General features: G+C 66.3%; 1 protein-coding gene across 1 annotated transcript; it reads left to right on the top strand.

Annotated features, from left to right (window-relative positions):
* Positions 1-5,662: 5,662 nt before the first annotated feature.
* EFNA4 (ephrin A4) lies at positions 5,663-13,802 on the top strand. The gene is made up of 6 exons (XM_077841088.1): positions 5,663-5,794; positions 10,426-10,718; positions 11,679-11,747; positions 12,240-12,299; positions 12,568-12,935; positions 13,343-13,802. Exons 1-5 carry the CDS (start codon positions 5,682-5,684, stop codon positions 12,666-12,668), a joined length of 636 nt encoding a protein of 211 aa, XP_077697214.1. The 5' UTR covers positions 5,663-5,681; the 3' UTR covers positions 12,669-12,935; positions 13,343-13,802.
* Positions 13,803-15,939: the final 2,137 nt, after the last annotated feature.

Below are 15,939 nucleotides of genomic sequence, written 5' to 3'. Positions count from 1 at the left end.
TCCAGGCCGAGTTGAGGAAAGATCCCTCCTTGCGGAAGCTCAGGGACCTGGCCGACCTCAGGGTGGTACGGACCATGAGGAGAGGCTGCCAGGAGAGGTTCCTGTGGGAGAAGGGGTTCCTGTACCGAGAATGGGCTCCCACAAGGGAAGTAGAGTCCTGTGGGATCAGGAGGCAGCTGGTGGTCCCCCAGAAATATCACCGCAAGCTCCTGTACCTGACCCATGACATCCCCCTCGCAGGGCACCAGGGAATCCGGCGCACCCGGCAGAGGTTGCTACAGAACTTTTACTGGCCCGGGGTCTTTACCACGGTCCGGCAGTATTGCCGATCCTGTGACCCCTGTCAGAGGGTGGGGAAGGCCCGGGACAAGGGGAAAGCGGCTTTGAGACCTTTGCCCATCATAGAGGAGCCTTTCCAGAAGGTGGCCATGGACATCATGGGGCCTCTCAGCAAGACGACCCGGTCGGGGAAGAAATACATTCTGGGGGTGGTAGATTTTGCCACCCGCTACCCCGAGGCAGTGCCCTTAGCTTCCATTGAAGCAGACACCGTGGCCGATGCGCTCCTGACCATTTTCAGCCGAGTGGGGTTCCCCAAGGAAGTCTTGACAGACCAAGGCTCCAACTTCATGTCGGCCCTGCTCCGGTGCTTGTGGGAGAAATGTGGGGTCCGGCACGACTGGGCCTCAGCTTATCACCCCCAGTCCAATGGGCTGGTGGAGAGGTTTAACGGGACGCTAAAGATGATGCTGAAAACCTTTATGAATCAGCACCCGCAGGATTGGGACAAGTACTTACCTCACCTGCTGTTCGCGTACAGGCAGGTGCCCCAGGAGTCTACCGGATTTTCGCCTTTCGAACTGTTATATGGCAGGAGGGTGAGGGGCCCCCTGGACCTGATGAGAGACGAATGGGAGGGAAAGGCCTCTCCCGATGGAGAGTCAGTGGTGGAGTATGTCCTGATCTTCCGAGAGAGACTGGCTGAACTCATGGGCCTGGCCAGGGAGAATCTGGCCAGAGCCCAGAGGAAGCAGAAGGCCTTTTAGGACCGCACAAGGATCCGGTGATGGTTCTCATCCCTGTGAGAAAGAACAAACTACAGGCCGCCTGGGAGGGCCCTTTCAAGGTTGTCAAGCAGCTCAATGAGGTAAACTATGTGGTGGAGCTGTTGAACCGGGCGCACCACCGCCGGGTGTACCATGTGAATATGATGAAGCCATATTATGCCGGGGGAATGTGGTGTTGGCCATGTGTGGACAGTGGGAGGAGCAGGGAGATGACCCTTTAGTAGATCGATTCCCTGGGACCAGAGCTGGTTCCCCCCTGGAAACAATTCCCCCTTTCGAATCAGCTAACCCCTGCCCAGCAAGCTGAGGTCAGGGGGGTGCTGCATCCGTACCGCCAGCTGTTTTCCAGCCAGCCTGGACGCACTAATCTGACTGTCCACCGGGTGCAGACAGGGTCGCACCCGCCGAGAAGATGCTCCCCCTTCCGAGTCACAGGGAAAACTGCTCAGGACCTGGAAAGAGAGGTCCGGGACATGCTGGCTTTGGGGGTGATCCAGCCATCTGCCAACCCTTGGGCCTCACTGGTGGTGCTGGTCCCCAAAAGGGACGGGTCGATCCAGTTCTGTGCGGACTATCGGAAGCTCAATGCCATCACTGTATCTGATACCTACCCCATGTCCAGGCTTGACGAGCTCCTAGACAAGCTGGGAGGAGCTCAGTACCTTAGCACCATGGACCTTACAAAGGGCTACTGGCAAGTGCCGCTGGATGCAGATGCCCGACTGAAATCGTCCTTTATCACCCCTCTGGGGCTCTGCGAGTTCCTGACCTTGCCTTTCGTCCTCAAGCGAGCACTGGCCACCTTCAGCGCATGGTGGACCAGCTACTGAGGGGGATGGAGAGTTTTGCCGTGGCGTATATTGATTGCATCTGTGTCTTTAGCCAGACCAGGGAGGACCACGTGTCCCAGGTTAGACAAGTGCTGGACCAACTCCAGGAGGCGGGACTGACCATAAAAGCTGAGAAGTGCAAGGTGGGGATGGCGGAAGTATCTTACCTGGGCCATCGGGTGGGGAGCGGCCGCCTAAAGCTGGAACCAGCCAAGGTGGAGGTGATCATTGACTGGCCCATGCCCCAAACCAAAAAGCAGGTCCAGGCCTTTATTGGGTTGGCGGGATACTATCGAAGGTTTGTGCCCCACTTTAGCGCCATAGCCACCCCCATCACTAGTGTTCACCTGGGACTGGGGGCGGTGTTAATGCAGGAGGATGAAAAGGGGGAGAGACACCCCATCGTGTACCTGAGCAAGAAGTTGCTACCCCGGGAGCAACACTACGCAGCCATCGAGAAGGAGAGCCCGGCCATGGTGTGGGCCCTCAAGAAACTAGAGCCCTATCTCTTCAGGCGACACTTCACCATCTACACCGACCCCTCTCCCCTGACCTGGCTGCACCAGATGGAAATAATCCTGCAGGAGCAGGCTCCTGCCATGGACGTGGTCCACGTGAAGGGAAGTGCCAACATGTTAGCGGATGGGCTGTCCCGGAGAGGGGGCCCCGAACTTCCCCAGATCACTGGTCAGAGTGACCCTGCTCAGTTCAGTCTCGAAGGGGGGAGGGATGTGACAGAGCAGGGACTGGGGAGGACTGACCGGGGAATGGTGTCTAGTTCTGCTGGGACTGTCTGCGCAGGGGATGGAGGAGCCGGGGGTGACTCCGCTGGAGTGAGGAGAGCCGAGCCTATAACCGGAGCTGGGGGGGTTGGACCCAGGTGACACCTTTGCCTGGGGAATGTGGACACAGGCTGCAGGAGGAGCCAGGGGGAGGAGGAGCGAGACTGGAGGAGGGGGGGTTTTTTGGTTTCAGTTTGGGGCTGGGTGGTTGAACGCAGGGAACCCCAGGGCTGGGGTCTAAGCTCCCTGCCCCCCAGAAGGACTTGCCTGAGGGGTCCTGGGTGTACCCACGAGCTCTGTTTTGGACTGTGTTCCTGTGCCCGGGGGGGGGCGGGTGTAGTGTGTCCCGTGACTCTGGTCCTAGGGTGAGTCCTGGCTTCTCCCCTGCGCCAGCCCAGGGAACTAGCACAAAGGCTGCTCTGCGTGCTCCAGAACCGCTCGGCGCGTCTGTCCGGCTGCACCGCCCCCGAACCCGGGAACAAAGTCTCTCTTGTGCTGCCCGGCCGCACGGAGCCGCTTACCTTTTATTGCCACTGGGGCTCTGTCATGGCCCTGGCTACGTGACAGACCCGGCTGGGGGAGCTGTGCTGGGAGTGCAGCCTAACCAGGCTGGGGCGGGTGCTGCTTAGATAGGGGAAGCTGGCAGCTGTCCCGGCCCGGCCCCGGCCCCGGCCCCGGCCCCGGCCCTTGCCCCAAGACTCCAGCTGGCTCTGGAGAGTCGGAGGGAGGTGGGATGCCTGACAGCATGGGGGCAGGGCGAGGCCTTGGGTCTGGGATGCAGCCCCATAAGAGTGGGGTGCATTGTGGTGCCAGGGACTGTGCCCCTGGGGCTGGGAACACGTCCTGACCCTGATGTGGGGGGCTGAGGCTGCATTGCTGGGGATGTTTCACACTTGGCTGCAGAATGCTGGGGGGGCTGTAGGGACTGAGTGGCCAGGAGCTGGGCAGATGGGGGCTGCTGGGGGTGTCCCAGGGCTGCTAGGTGAGTGCAGCTGGACAGCATGAGCCTCAGCCAGGAGATGGGGTGGGAAGAGCTCAGGGAGGACAGGTCCATCCAGGGCCTCCCTGGCTGTGCTGTTGAGGGAGCTGGCTATCGGGCCGGAAGATGGGGACTGTGGCACCGGTCTGGCTTTAGCAGCCCTCCCCTAGCTCCTTGCCAAGCCCGGCTGGGGCTTTGGAAAACTGTCAGGAAAAGTGCCCAAGCTGCCTCTGAAGGGATCCTCGCCAAACGCAGCAGTTAGGACCAGCTACACCCTGAGCCCACCGAGTACCCCTTGCGCTTCTGCTCCCCCCAGCAGCCCAACCAGGAGCCATGTCCCCACTGATGTTAGGGGAGGCCCCCCAGGCAGGCCCCCCTTTGGGTGAGATCTAGAAATGATCTGCTTCCCAGAGATAAGGGGAAGGTTTGACCAGGCTGGGGTGGACACTGGCAGTTAGGATGCCTGGGCTCTAGTTCCAGCATGGGGAGGGGAGAGGAGTCTAGGGGGGTCCTTGATGCAGGCCCAGGTGTGTCTGGGGTCAGCGTAGGGAGGTGATTTTACCCCCCTATTGGGCACTGGGCCCTGCTGGAAGCCAGGGGCCAACAATCTAAGGGTGCTGATAAGCTGGCAAGGGGGCAGAGCAGAGCCCCCAGCCTGATAAAAAGGGTTAGAAGAGGGACCCAATCCCGCCAGGCTCCAGGGGGCAACTGGGTTAGTTTATGAGAGTGAAGGCCTGGCCTGGGGGGATGAATGGGATCTCCGAGCACTCAGCAGCCCAACCAGAGCCCATGGCTGGAAGGGGGAGCCAGCCAAATTCAGACGAGACATAAGCTGCCAGTTTTTAATAATGACTGTAACTACCGGGCCAGGCAGCGGGCCACAGGCTGGGGGATTTTCCATCCCTGGCAACCTTTACAAAGCACAGGCGGGTCCTTGTTCCCAGGGTTCAAACAGGACCGAAGGTGGGGATGGGCCCTGGCCTGGGTGAACCCAGGGTTCCTACCTGGCCTTATCATTCATGCAGCGTTTCTCCGACTGGGGGGGCTGACCCCAAAGGGCGTCACAAGGCTAGTGGGGGGTTGGGAGAGCAGCGGTGGCTGGCTGAGCACCCAGCTTTTCCGAAGGCAGTGCCCCGCCAGCAGCCGCGCAGAAGTGAGGGGGGCCTGGGAAGGGGGGGGGTCGTCAGAGCCTGAAATATTTTCAGCAAAAAAAGTGTGAGCCCCCCCCCCCCCCGGTCTCGGGGTTTGACACAATGAAGCCGGGGAGGGGCGGGGCAGGGGCTCACAAGAGGGGCCTAGCGGTGCCCCTCACCCTGTAGGGCACGTCCTCGCTCTGGGGTGACAGTGGGGGCTAATGGTTAGAGCAGGGCAAGGCCGGGGGGCAGAAAGGGGGCTGCTGCTGGGCCTAGGCTGAAGGGATCAGCCCTGGGGGGCAGGATGTGGGGGGACACAACGGGGGAGCAGGAGGGTGAAGCTGCTCAGCACCCCCGGAGCTGGGGTGGGGGAAGGGGCCGTTTTCCGCGGGGAAATGGGGACAGAACCGGCGGCCGGGAAAGCTTGGGCCCAAATATTTGGGGGTTTCCCGTTTCCATGGAAACCCCTTTGCTGGGCCCAGCCCCCCATGCAACGCTGCCGGGCTCACGGGCCCCTCGTGGAGCGGGCTCGCTTCGGCTCGCAGTGTGAACGCCCCGGCCTGGAGGGGTTCGCCGTGGGGGGGTCCGAAAGCGCCGCGCCTCCCCCGGGTAGGCCCGAACCCCCCCGTGCCCGGTGTTCGTGCAGCCCCCGCCCGGCTCCGCGCGAGCTGTTAACGGGGGGCGGCGGCGCTCGGCCCCCAAAGGGTTAAGCTGGGACTTGGGGAACTTTGTTCGGGGTGGCTGCGCTCCGGCCGCTGATTGGCCCGAAGTTGGAGCTGGGGGCGGGGCCTGCCCTGCCCCCCGCCCGGTCCCCCTCCGCCGGCCCGCCCGCCCGTCGGCCAGTCCCCCGCCCGGCAGCCCCGCGCTCGCCGCCCGACCCGGCCGGAGCGATGTGCCCGGCGCTGCTGCTGCGGCTCCTGCTCTGGGGGCCGCTGCTGTGGGGGCGGCTCCGGCCGGTGCGCGGCCTCCGGCACAGCGTCTACTGGAACTCGAGCAACCCCAGGTACGGCCCGGCTCGGCTCGGCCCGGCCCGGCCCGGCCCGGAGCCGCCGCGCCCGGGGGCCGGCCAGGGAGCGGGGATGCTCGGGGCGCCTGCCCGGCTCTGCGCGCTGGGGACGGCTCCGTGGCTGGGGGTCCCCGGCGGCCCCGGCTCTGCGCTGCGCGCCTGGCGGCTCCTTTGTCTGCGCTGCCGGCTGCGCCCCCTGCCCGGCCCCAGCCTGGCCTGCCGGCCCCGCAGCCCTGCGCGCTCTTGGGGGGCCCGGCTGCGCCCTGCAGCTCGCCCTGGGCTCGCAGCCCCGGGCTCCCCGGCCCCAGCAGCGACTGGCTGGGAACATGCCCGCGGGGGGCGCTGGGAGCGGGGCGAGGGCTGGACCGAGCCCGCAGCCAGCCCCGGCCCTAACCAGCTTGTGCAGGGAGCGGGCGTTGCGCTGGGCAGGTCCTGCCAGCCTCCCCTGTGCCAGGCCAGCGTTCCTGAGCGGCGCCACCCGGCCAGGGGCGAGTTGGGGCGAGTCTGGGGCGTGGGAACGGCCCAGCAGCACGGGCAGGGGGGCAGGGGGCTGCGGGCCTGGGGCTGCCTGAGGCAGGTGGAAAGTGCTGGCCCCAGAGATCGCAGCTGGCCCTGGGCGAGGGTGGCCCGGTGCTTCACAGCCTGCAGCCCACGTGGGCGTGGCAGGGCCCAGTGCGGCTCCTGGCTGTGCCCAGGGGATGTCCCCAGGACCCAGCCCCCCACTCGCCCGCTCAGGGCCCCCCCGTCTGCCCGATCTGTAGCCTTGAATTGGGAACTCTCCTGCCTGCCAGGACGTGAGCCTGCGGCACCGAGCCCCAGGGCTGAGCTGGCAGGTGGGTTCTGGGGTGGAGTGTTGGGAAGCAGCTTTGGGGCCTGTCTCTGCTGTTTCTGTCCCCCTGGAGCGTGGCACTGGCTCCTGCCCCATCTCTGCGGGCAGCACGAGGGTGCCAGCCCCCTCCATCGCTCTAGGAGCAAAGACTCCGCTGTCTGGGCACTGCCTGAAGGCTCCTCTGTCTGCTGGATTCCAGGCTCCCTCAGCATGGGGCAGAACAGGCCATGCCCTGGGACACAAGGGGGGATTGCGATGGGGGAGCTTCAGAGCCCTCCCTCTACAACTCTTAATTGTGTTTGAGTCTTGACTAGACCAGGCTCTGCCCCATGGCTAGAGGGAGGGGGGCTGAGGGAAGGCTCTGCCCCATGGCGAGAGGGAGGGGGTCTGAAGGGACGGGCTGTCTAGTGCATGTGGATCCCTGACCTTTCCCTGCTACTCTAGGCAGGAGGGTCCTGGCTTGTCCCTGTGGTGCTGGGCACAGGCCGCGCCGGGCTGCCCTGGAAGGTCTTGCCCAGCTGCACTTAGGGGTGAGCCCATCTCCCCTGCTTGACCCAGCCCCTGCCAGCCCACTCCCAGGGCTCTGGCCTGCTGGGAGGCAGGGGGAGAGCTGGCTGCCGATGCTGCAGCATTGCGGGCAATTTGGGGCAAACCCCACCCTGAGCACCTGACTTCTGCCCTGGGATGCGCTTGGAGCCGCAGCGGTTCGGGGTCGTAGGGGGTGGGGGTGTGAGAGTTGTTCTTTCCAGGCTGGGGGCTCCTCTGCGGTGATAACACTGAGAGTCCTGCCCCACAGATCACTCCGTCCGAGTGCCTGATTCCCCTGCCCCGTGGAGGGCCAGGGGAGCTGTTAGCCCCTTATCCCTTGGCTTTGGGGCACAGAGCACATGCGGGCCCCTTGCCTGTGCTGAGACCTGCTCCACCCCCAGGCCCTGTGGGCTTGGCCCCCTGGCAGGGATTGAGGTTGCTGATGCTCTGGGTGGGGGTGGGAGGGCTCAGGCTCGGCCTTTCCTGACACCCAGTGGTTACTGTGCCAGCCCGTCGTCGAAAGGGAGCCGTGGCCTGCCCCCCTTTGCGTCTTTGTCCCGTGGCTTGGGGCCAGGTTCCCTGGTGGGAGCTGGCAGAGCAGGGTGGAGGCGGGGCCGGCTGATCTATTGGAATCCAGCGTCAGCCTTTGCCACGGCCGGTGCAGGGACTAGCTGGGCTGTGCTCACCAGGCGCTGCCCGGGGACCTGCCTCGGATAGCCCTGCTGGGGGGGCCGAGCTCCCTGGTGTCCTGCAGCAGAGAGGCTGGACAGTGGGCTGGGGGAGAGGCTCCCCAGGGTGCGCACCCCTAGTGCTGGCCATTCCCATTGGAGCCGCTCCCACGGGGCGTGGAGGTGGCCCGTGGGCCAGGGGGCACCTGGAACTCGGTCTGTGGCTGGGAGGTCAGGTCAGAACTAGTCGTAGTTTTCACTGCGCCCCCTAGGCAGCTCGTCCCCAGCCCTGTGTGTGCCCATGCCCAGGGAGCGATGTAGCAGGATGCCCATGGCAGCTGTCCTCCTTGGCTATGCCAGGCAGGTTCCCAACTGCCTAGCCCAGGAGAGGACCTGGGGCAGAGAGGAGGGGGGCAGCGGGCCTTGGCCTGCAGCCGTGTTTACATCCCAGGCTGTTGCCCAGTGAACACAGATGCCGCCAGCCCTGCCCTGCCCAGGGGAGGTGGATCGGCCAGGTGTTTGCTTTTAGCAGCTGGGGCTGGTGGGTGGGGCAGGGCAGTGTGAGCGCTTACCTGCCCAGCCCTCGTTAAACGGGCATTGCTGTCCCAGCCCACTGCCTGCCAGGGCAGGGCACAGCCTGGCGCTCCCTGCCTCCTGGGCACACCTGCCAAGCTGCCCTCTCAGCCTGGCAGAGTAGGGGATTCAGCTGGACTGGGACTGCTCTCATCTGCCCTTGATGGGTCTGTCTCATGTTCCAGGTGGATTGACAGAGCGGGCACAGCTCAGACCCCTGCACCTCCTGGTCCCATTCCTGGGCCATAACTGCTAGACCTTGCTCCCTCCCATTACCAGCGCTGCCCGGTCCAGCCTCAATCCTGCATGGCAGCCACTGGGAATCTGGATCCTATTGGAGCTGCCTCCGGGCCTGGCCGTGCACTGCGTGCGTGCGCACGGGCGTGCGAGCTCCCCTGGGCCTGGCCGTGCACTGCGTGCGTGTGCACGGGCGTGCGAGCTCCCCTGGGCCTGGCCGTGCACTGCGTGCGTGTGCACGGGCGTGCGAGCTCCCCTGGGCCTGGCCGTGCACTGCGTGCGTGTGCACGGGCGTGCGAGCTCCCCTGGGCCTGGCCGTGCACTGCGTGCGTGTGCACGGGCGTGCGAGCTCCCCTGGGCCTGGCCGTGCACTGTGTGCGTGTGCACGGGCGTGCGAGCTCCCCTGGGCCTGGCCGTGCACTGTGTGCGTGTGCACGGGCGTGCGAGCTCCCCTGGGCCTGGCCGTGCACTGTGTGCGTGTGCACGGGCGTGCGAGCTCCCCTGGGCCTGGCCGTGCACTGTGTGCGTGTGCACGGGCGTGCGAGCTCCCCTGGGCCTGGCCGTGCACTGTGCGCACCAGACTTCGCACAGGGGCCCGTGCCGGCCCCAGCAGCCCGGTGTGTGAGCAGCGTCCCTTCCCCCCACTGGTCTGTCACCGCCGATCAGCGCAGCGGGACACTGAGGCCTGCGCCTGGGGCAGGGGCTTTGTGCGCTCTCAGCTCGCGGCCCGGCGTGGCTCTGAGCCGCGGCCCCGGCTCCCCAGCCGCCCCGCCGAGCACATTCAGTTCCAGCAGGCTGAGCCTAATCGGAGCTGATGCCTTTTTGTTTCACGAGGCCGGCTGCCCGGTAGCTGTTTCAACAACAGGCTGGAGCCGAGGGCTGCGTGGGAGCCAGTGGCTGACACATCTGGCTGGGGAGCCCCCTCCCCTCCAGGTGTTGGGGACTGTGCATGCCAGGGCCTGGCCTGACCACCGGGGGAGAGGGCCTGAGGCTGCTCCCCATGCACGACCCCCAAAGGTGACATGCGCAGTGGGGTGAGCCGGGCGCCAGTCTAGGCTGCAAGCACAGTTGTGTCAGGCCCTTGACCCCATTGGCTCTGCCTGTCTGGCCTGCGCTCCCTGGGAGCTGGCACCCGCTGGGTCCACCCCTCCGGCTGAAGTGCCCAGGAGGGGTGAGCAGGAATCTCGTCTCCCTGTCCCAGTGCCCTCCCCCTGCAGGCAGTGCCAGGGTCACCAGCACGGGAAACGGGCACAAAGGAATCTGTAAACCCAACACAAATCACCCCCGAGTTTCCCGGTTCCTTCCCTGGCGTTAGCTGGTGCCCTGTAACCCACCCTGGGGACACGCACGGACTCCAGGAGAAGCCGGGGCGGGGTGTGGGGGGTGCAGCTCTCAGGATGTGGGGCCCGGTTGGGACCGTTGGGTGTCACGGCCCACTCTGCCCCAGCTGCTGCTAAGCGTCTGGCTGCAGGAACTGCACCCCTCCGCCCAGGCAGCCGGCTCTGAGCCCACAGACAGCACGGGCACTTGTCAGCCCCTGGGCCAGACCTCCTCCTCCAGCTGCTGGGTACAGTGGGCAGATGGTGAGTGTGGCTGAACTCTGGGTGCTTTCCCCACAGCCGCTCCGGCCAGGGTTTGATGGGTGCGGAGGGGGTACTGCTGTCCCCGACCTTCCCGGCCCCTCCTGGCACCATGGCTCCTCCCCCACCAGCTCCCTGCCCCCTTGCTGGCCCCCCTTAGCCCTCCTGGCACCATGTTTCTGTGCCCACTCACTGGCCCCTTCTCACTCCCAGGTTCTTGCATGAAGACTATGCTGTCCAGGTCTCCATCAATGACTACCTGGACATCTACTGCCCGCACTACGAGCGCCCAGTGCCCGTGGGCCGGGCTGAGACCTTCAGCCTGCACATGGTGGACACCGAGGGCTACCAGGGCTGCTACGAGACACCTGGTGCCTTCAAGCGCTGGGAGTGCAACCGGCCCCACGCACCCTTCGGGCCGGTCCGCTTCTCTGAGAAGATCCAGCGCTTCACGCCCTTCTCGCTGGGCTTCGAGTTCCAGCCGGGGGAGACCTACTACTACATCTGTGAGTGTCCCCCGGCCCCCCGCGCCTGCTTGTGCCCCCAGGGGCCCCCCGCGCCCTGCCAAGCGGGGTTGGCTCCGGGCTGGGCTGTGGTTGTCCATGCGGCCAGGCGGCAGTGCCCTGGGAGGAGGCTCCTTCTCCATTTCCCCAGCCTGCTGCAGTGTGCCAGGTGGCCAGGAGGGGGCGCCCCTTGCCCAGGTCTTGGCTCCTTCCTGGCAGGATGGGGGACGGTTTAGCTGGCTGCTGCCTGAATTGGGCCCTGGCTGGGCACCCCGCTCCAGCCAGCCAGTGCCCACTGCCCCCAAGAGCTCGCTGACCCGGGCTGCCAGGGGCTGGGCTCTGAGAGGGGTGGGGCGCAGTTCCCCGGGGTCTCTTCCCCCCACACCCCAGGCCAGGGGTGCCCGCCCTGGGGGGAGCGTTGGTCTGCTCGGGGTGGGCTGGGGGTCCGAGGCGGCTGGGCTGTCGGGGGCAGGGCTCCCCCAGGTTGTAGCCTCATGCCCCTCCCCTGCAGCGCTGGCCCTGGGGTGCGCTGAGATCCCCAGGGCCCGGGTGGGAGTGGCGGGCACTGCCCAGTGGGTGGGTGGGAAGGTGGGAGTAGCTGGGTGCGTTGGCGTCCTCCTAACGGGCGGGCCTGACGGTGACCCTGGCTGACCCTGCTTTCCCCCCGCCCCGAGGGAGGGGCTGGACTGATGGGTTTCCTAGCTGTGCGGGGGACGGGGGGGCGACTCTCTTCTGCTGGGCCCAGGTGCTTCCTGCTGGGCTAAGACCCCCGCCTCGGAGCCGCCTGCCCCGCGCTTAGGAGCTGCTTGTAAATCCCCTCAGTGGCTCCTTGGGGGAGAGGGCCGAGCGTGCTGGGGGCTCCCGCAGGGGAGGGGAAGGGGGAGGGCCCTGGGTTCGGGGCAGGCCTGACTCCCAGCTGTGCCCATGTGGGCAGTGCCCTGACGTCCCTGTCTCTGCCCCCAGCTATCCCCAGCCCAGAGAGCGCCGGGCGGTGCCTGAGGCTACGAGTGGCCGTCTGCTGCAAGGCATCGAGTGAGTCCGTCTGGCCGGGCACTGGAGGGGCTGGAGGGGGGGGCCGAGCGGGGCCCCCCCTTCCACGTGGCAGAAGCCTGCTAATGGGACCCAGACGTGGGGTGGGCACGAGCCCTGGGGAGGGGGAGGGGAGACAGCCCTGCCCTCCCGCTCTCAATCTAGACTCTTCCCAGAATCCCTTGCAGCGGGGGGAGGGCGGCTCTGTCTGGGGGACTCGAGGTGTCTGGCTGGTTTCATCCTGGGCATTAACCCTTTCCACCCTGACGCTTCTGCTGCTGGCGCCGGGGGGAGGGCACCCCTGATTTGGAGGGAGATGCCATGGACACCCCTACACCTTGTGAGGGGGGGCAGCAGCACATTGGTACAGGGAGGCTGGCCCGGGTCTGGGGGGGCAGCAGAAGGGCAGTGCCGGGGATCCCGGGGCCGGGGGTGGGGGAAGCTTCCTGTTGGAGACAGAGTCACTGACGGATTCTGGTTTTGATTTGTTTCCAGCAACAAAGCCTGTGACAGAAGTTCCCAAATCTCAGCCCCGTGGGAGAGGGGGGTCGGAGGGTGAGTATGTGGGGGGCGGGGGTGCTACCTCCCCAGGGAGGTGGGGGGCATAGGCAGGAGGAGGGTTCAGGGAGTGAGTATGTAGCGGGGGGGTGCTACATGCCTTGGGCGCGGGAGAATAGGCAGGAGGAGGTTCAGGGGGTGAGTATATAGTGGGGGGATGCTACATGCCTTGGGGGGGGGCATGGGCAGGAGTGGGGAGTGGGGGAGCTCACCATGACCAGCTCCCCCCAGCTCCCTGGGCCTTTTGCTCTTGTTCTCTCTGCAGACACCGAGCCGCCGGGTCACAGCACCGCGCTGGCCACGCTCCGGCCCCACGGCCCCTGCCTCAGCCTCGCCCTCATCCCGCTCCCCCTCCTGTGGCTCTGACCCGCCCTGCACTCCTCGGGGCGAGGAGGGGGGGAGGGGGTTGTCTCCTTGCTGCAGAGTTGGGGATTTTTGGACTTTGTCCCCCCAAAGCCCTCCAAGCGGCCATGCACTGTGGGGCGGGCGCCTTCGCCCCAGCTCGTACCCCCGGCTCCGCTGCTCCTGCCAGTCCCCAGAGCGCCCAGGCCGAGGTGCTGGAGCCCAGGATGTGCTGGACCCAGAGATGCCCCGTGCTGGCATTCGGCTGGAGGAGGAGAGGCTGGCTGGGCGGTAAGAGGGGGTGCCCTGGTGGAGGGCAGGTACCAGGGACGTTAGCAAGGCCAGGGTGGCTGGGACTGGCCGGGAAGCCTCCAGGCTGGGAGCTGGGGCACAGGGAGGAGCTGGGGGCTCACAGTGGGAGGTTGGGGGGGCCCTGGTGCTGGTAGGCTGTGGGGGTAAAGGGAGCTCTGGATAGAAGTGCCCCCCCGTCTGCTCCATATTCGGGAGAGGTGATTTGCCATGGGGGCGGATCCCAGGCAGGCTCCCCCTTGGTGTTGATTTCTGGGCCCCGGTTCCTAGCTCAGCGCTCAGGTCCCTGGGCACCATGCCCGCCCCTCCTGCTCTAGCCTGCAAGGGGGCAGGCCTGATGCTGACTTCCCAGCCCGGCGTGCTCCCTGACGGGCTCTCTCCCTCCCCAGGGCCCTTCTCCGTCACCGACGCACCCGCTGCTGCCGGTCAGACGCCCGCCTCCATTCTGGCCTCATTGGTGCCTCCTGGTGGTCAGGGCTCCTTGCCCCTGTGAAATGGGCCTTTGCTTATGGACGACTCCCAGAGACTCCAGCAGGAGGGACCCTGCCGGGGGGTCTGTCACCGGGGGGACCTCCTCCCCACCTGGCACATTCCCAAAGGCCCCATGGGGAGTCGGAGGATCCTGTTGGTTCTGGCCCTGCAGAGTTCGGCCCTGGACAGCACCCGGGATTGACCCCCCCCTTTCACTGGCAGGGCTGGACTGTCTCCCCGGAGCCCCGGCCCATCTTGGCCCCTGGTGCTGGGCGCCAGCCCGGTAAAGCCCCTCGCTCTGGCGAGGCTGATCTGTCTTCCGTGAAGACGCCCCCTGGGCCGTGTACAGTTTCTATTTTTGTATCTGTGTTTAGCGACTGAGCCAACAAATAAAGCATTTGCAAGACGCCGGCGGCTCCGCTGGCCCCTCTGGGACTGGGCAAGAGCAGACGCACCCGCTGCCCGCCAGCCCCTGAGGCTGCAGCTGGGCGATGCCCAGGCCACATGCCCTTTGCTGCTCCCCTCGCCCTAGGGGTGGCTCTCAGAGGAGGGCTGAGCCCCGGCCTTGCTGCTGGTCCGTACCGTGCCCAGCTGTGCCCCCACCCTGGCCCCTGCTCTCCCCCCAGGCCCTGCCCCATGGGGCTGGCTCTGGGTGATGCTGCCCCAATCTCTGGCTCAGCTGGCTGGGCAATGGGTCCCTGGGAGAGGCCTGTGGGTCTGGAGTGAGAGGTAGGGAGAGCCCCGTGTGGGATCGTGGGGGGCCCGCCCTGGTCTTGGTGAAGCTCCCACAATCCCAGCTGACGCGGAGCTTCTCCTGGCCACGAGGGGCCATGCAGGGGGCTCCCCCTCTGCCTGTTGCCTCAGCGCAGCAGCTGGGCTGGGGGGCCCAGCATCACTGGGGGACCCCTGGGAAAGGGAGGGTGTGTTGTGCTCCCCCACCCCCCCGCTCTCCGGGTCTTAGGGAGCCTGTAGCAGGCCCGCGTGTGGGGGTTGGGGGGGCGTGTGTTCAGATGGAGGGGGCGCTGGCAGGCGAGGGGCGCACGGTGGGTTGGCTCATCGTCCCCTTTCCTGCTGGGGGTTTAATTGTTGAGAGTGGGATCAAGCCGGGGGCTAAGCTGTAATTACAGCTCATCCGCCTTCGGGGAGCCAGGGCCCCACTCGCGGCCACGCCTGCCCAGCAGGGGGCGACCCGTTGAGCGGTGGGGCCCTCCAGCAGGGGGCGCTGCTCTGCGGGCCGGGGGGGGGCTAGCGGGAGCTGTGTGCGGAGGCCGGGGCCACCTGCCCTGATTGATGGCACCAGCAGCCTGCAGCACGGCCAGGCTGGGTTTCCGCGGAGACGGGGGGGAGCAGGGAATCGATAACCGGTCAGCGCGGCGGAGCCAGTGTGGGCACTGCCGGGCACATCCCCCCGGCTCTCCTGGGGATGGTCTTGTGAGGAGGCCTGGGGGCACCAGGAGACGGCTCCCTAGGGCAGGGGCTGCTGTCTGGGCTGCGTAGGGGAGACTAATCCAGCAGTCAGGGGTTAACTGGTTTTGCTCAGAGACTAATCCAGCAGTCAGGGGTGGCTGGGCTCTGTGGGGTGGGAACGGGCAGGGGGTGCCCCACTCAGTCACCGCTCTCCTGCCTGGTACCAATTCTCTGCCCCAGGGAGCTGCTCTCTGGGGCCCCCGAGGGCCTGCAGGGAGCCCGGCAGGCGGGGTGCCCTGTCCCTTGGCCCAGGGCTGTTGCTGCAGGCAAGGGTAACTCTCTCCGGAGCCAGCGGCTGCTCGCTGCCCCCGGCAGGGCTCAGGCTGGTGCCTGGCCAGCGATCGATGGGGAACGTTGCGCTGATTAGCCAAGTGAGCTGGCTGCAGCGCCGGGAGATGTTAACACCGAGACACAGCCGGAGAGACACCCCGGGGAGGATCCGAGGGGGGGAGGGGCAGGCCTGCAGGGCGCTGGGGGGGCAGCGTGGGGGTGAAGGGTGAGCGGAGAGTTGGGGCCTCACTGTGCTGTGCTCAGCCCGGGGCACCGAGATGCGAGTGGGCTGCAGCCCGAGACCAGGGCTGGGGTGTCCTCCTCTCCCCCGACCCCGGCTGGCACGCAGCCCCCCCATCTCCTCTCGTGCCCCCAAAGCCTCTTGGTAAAAGAATAAACTGGGCCGTGAGTTCCTGAGAGCAGAGGGCGGCCCCCCACCCCAGGCAGTAAGTGCTCCTCCCCACCCCCTGCGGAGCAGCAGGTGCATGGGGCCCAGCTGGTGGCTGGCATGTGGGGCGGGCACCTCGCTGCCAGGGAGATGTTAATTTCCAGGCTGTCGTTGCTGCGTGTCGCTGGCAACGCGACAACAAGGAGGCGGCAGTCGCATCCGTGCTCAGATCAACAACTGTGAGTGACTCCTGCAATGCAGAGCTCCCCTGCCCCTGGCGCTGCCAGCTCCCCCGCACCAGTGTCCCGCCGGGGCCCCTGGCGCTGCCAGCTCCCCCGCACCAGTGTCCCGCCGGGGCCCCTGGCGCTGCCAGCTCCCCCGCACCAGTGT

Source organism: Eretmochelys imbricata, chromosome 24 (genome assembly GCF_965152235.1).
Source record: "Eretmochelys imbricata isolate rEreImb1 chromosome 24, rEreImb1.hap1, whole genome shotgun sequence".
Classification (NCBI taxonomy): Eukaryota; Metazoa; Chordata; order Testudines; family Cheloniidae; genus Eretmochelys; species Eretmochelys imbricata.
Note: the sequence above shows the minus strand (reverse complement) of the source record. Positions and strands in the feature narration are given on the sequence as shown.

What these genes read in the sequence shown, in the direction of transcription:
- EFNA4 (XM_077841088.1), top strand. Translation starts at nt 5,682, where the DNA reads ATGTGCCCGGCGCTGCTGCTGCGGCTCCTGCTCTGGGGGCCGCTGCTG. An exon ending in TGGAACTCGAGCAACCCCAG is followed by an intron (nt 5,795 to 10,425) that starts GTACGGCCCGGC and finishes TCTCACTCCCAG; the next exon opens with GTTCTTGCATGAAGACTATG. An exon ending in GGAGACCTACTACTACATCT is followed by an intron (nt 10,719 to 11,678) that starts GTGAGTGTCCCC and finishes CTCTGCCCCCAG; the next exon opens with CTATCCCCAGCCCAGAGAGC.